Below are 2,397 nucleotides of genomic sequence, written 5' to 3' on the forward strand. Positions count from 1 at the left end.
TAAAATTCCCTTTAAAAGGAATACTCACACAAATTCCACTTTTTAGACTACAAACCATTTCAAAATTGGCAAAGACCATCAATCCCATTAAGTTAAAATGGGTTTACTTACATGTGCCCCATTCACCACAGACTGGAAGCCTGAACCACAAAGCCTGTTGACAGTCAGGGCTGGGGATTCAAGTGGCACACCACAGCGAAGTCCAACATGGCGCGAGATGTAAATGGTATCTGTGTGCGCACACTGTTCACAGAAAATACAATAGTCAGTGCTTTGAACAGGAATGTCAGTAAGCTAAAAAAAAATAGGTTTTAAATGAATATGCATACCAAAATGTGTGGTATTTAATGTTAGGAAGGGAATAATAAAACATTATAATTGCCAAAATTTCAACCAAAACCCCTTAAAATATATCATAACTCATATTCACAAATACCAGTATGAAATGTGATAAGCAATGCTCAACAATCACTGTGGACATGTAATTAAACACTCACCCCAATAACATTGCCAACAACCACAGAGTCAACCAGTTCAGGTTTCACATTAGCTGCGGCAAGAGCAGACTTGGCAGCAATTTCCTGCAAGTCCGTTGGTGTGAGCTTGGCCAATTTCCCTCCGAATGCTCCAAAAGGGGTACGCTTGGCTCCCACAATGAAGATACCTGTAAAATAGAAGTAAGGTTGAGGTTTCTCCTTGAAAATATATTAACTATATTTAAATGGGAAAAAAAAAAAAAAAAATTGAAACTTATAGGCCCAAGAAAACCACAATAGAAATAAAGGACAAAATTTCAAACATTTGTATTCTATAAATTCAAACAATTTGAATTTATAGAAGTCAAATATTTATCTTGTCTTATACATATATACACAACTGTAATTATGGTAATTCTTTACAATACAGACAATCTCATCAGAGACTAAATCCCCAACTCTATATCAAAAACTTTATTCAACACTAAATTGCCATGACTGGGTGTAGTCTTTGAGCTCTGCCTCCCAACATCCCCCAAAAATCACTGCTTTCACCTCAGTATGCACAAAAAGATGGAGCTGAAACTCAGGAGCACCAAGTAGACTTAGGCTGTGGGCAGTGCTTTCCACAAGCTTTTTCCTTTGTGGCATTACCATTTGTGTCTGCAGATTATTTCTTTTACCAACAAGTGCAACTTTTTTGTCCTCTACAAGAATATTTTCCTTAATACGCCCTACTTTTTTGCCTCCATACCATGAAGATTAACTGTAATTACTACAAAGCAAATTGCATTACCATGCCAATACACAGCCTGAAAGTTGTTAAATGTTTGGAAATCTGGGTTCTTAAGACTGCTCATAACACCAATTTTGTAAATTATGAATTTGTATAAAGTAATATAGGATTTTTGTATTTCTTTTCGTGTTGATAATAAATATAGTATAGAGTACATCTATTTCATTGACTGCAAATATTGCACTTTGCTTCACCCATTTCTCCCAGATATGCTTTGAGGCTTTCCCTACATTCATATCAATTTAAGGCTTGAAGGTATACAAACTTCTAAATTACAAAAGCTTACATAAAAGAGCTTCAAACTTTTATTAAATAATTCTGCACAATACAGTATGCTAACATAGGAGGCCTCTGCGCCTGCCGGCCCTCTAATAAAAAAGCTAACAAACCTCCTCCCCATTTTAGCGAGGACCAGGCTTATAAATCTCTATATAAATCTAGGCTCTACATTGCCAGAGCAGCTGTGAAGTGGTTTCTTGGCCTTTACTGAAGCAAGGAGCATGAAACCGCAACTGCTTTACACTGCTCTACTAATACGCTGATTTTCAATTGTAGGCCTATCATCATAGATAATTTTAAGTTCAATTTTTTTTGATAGACTACAAACGGTATCTGACTATAAACATAAATATTCATGCTTTTAAATCCATAGCTGGTAAATGTAGGCCAATTATTCAACAGCTTCACCTTGTAGTTTGTGAGAGAACACCATTATATATATCATACATACACGAGTAAAAAATGATTTAAGAACTTCCGCATGATTATAATGTGTCTGTAATAATACTTAAAACATAATATATTACTGTTGCTATGGTCACCTAAAGTAAGTTTGCAAAGTTTTTTAACTCGAGTCATCGCGACTTTGCACTTTGCACGAAGAGGCTTATTTCATACATCCTATTATTCGCCTCCTACTATAATAACACTTCATAACTACATTCTGGATTGATGTTTGGGTTAAAGTCGTGTTAAGTGAAGAAGATTATTACTTACCTCTCGTTAGAGCAGCCATGGTTAGAAGAAATGGAAAGTTCTGAAGATTTTGGGAACCACTTTACCAACAGCTGACCGGCGACTGCGTCCGATTCCCTTGCTGTGAATAAGTCGGGTTGGTAATGGCTT

At 36.1% G+C, this 2,397-nt stretch overlaps 1 protein-coding gene across 1 annotated transcript in view; it reads right to left on the reverse strand.

Annotated features, from left to right (window-relative positions):
- LOC125026378 (3-ketoacyl-CoA thiolase, mitochondrial-like) overlaps positions 1 to 2,397 on the reverse strand; it is a 4,840-nt gene extending 2,443 nt beyond the window's left edge. Inside the window, exons 1-3 of the mRNA XM_047614785.1 lie at positions 2,269 to 2,397; positions 498 to 664; positions 112 to 243 (exon numbers count right to left, since the gene is read on the reverse strand). Coding sequence (XP_047470741.1) covers positions 112 to 243; positions 498 to 664; positions 2,269 to 2,287 — 318 coding nt within the window. The 5' untranslated portion in view covers positions 2,288 to 2,397. The remainder of the gene's footprint in view (positions 1 to 111; positions 244 to 497; positions 665 to 2,268) is intronic.

Source organism: Penaeus chinensis, chromosome 6 (assembly GCF_019202785.1).
Source record: "Penaeus chinensis breed Huanghai No. 1 chromosome 6, ASM1920278v2, whole genome shotgun sequence".
In the NCBI taxonomy this organism is placed as follows: domain Eukaryota; kingdom Metazoa; phylum Arthropoda; class Malacostraca; order Decapoda; family Penaeidae; genus Penaeus; species Penaeus chinensis.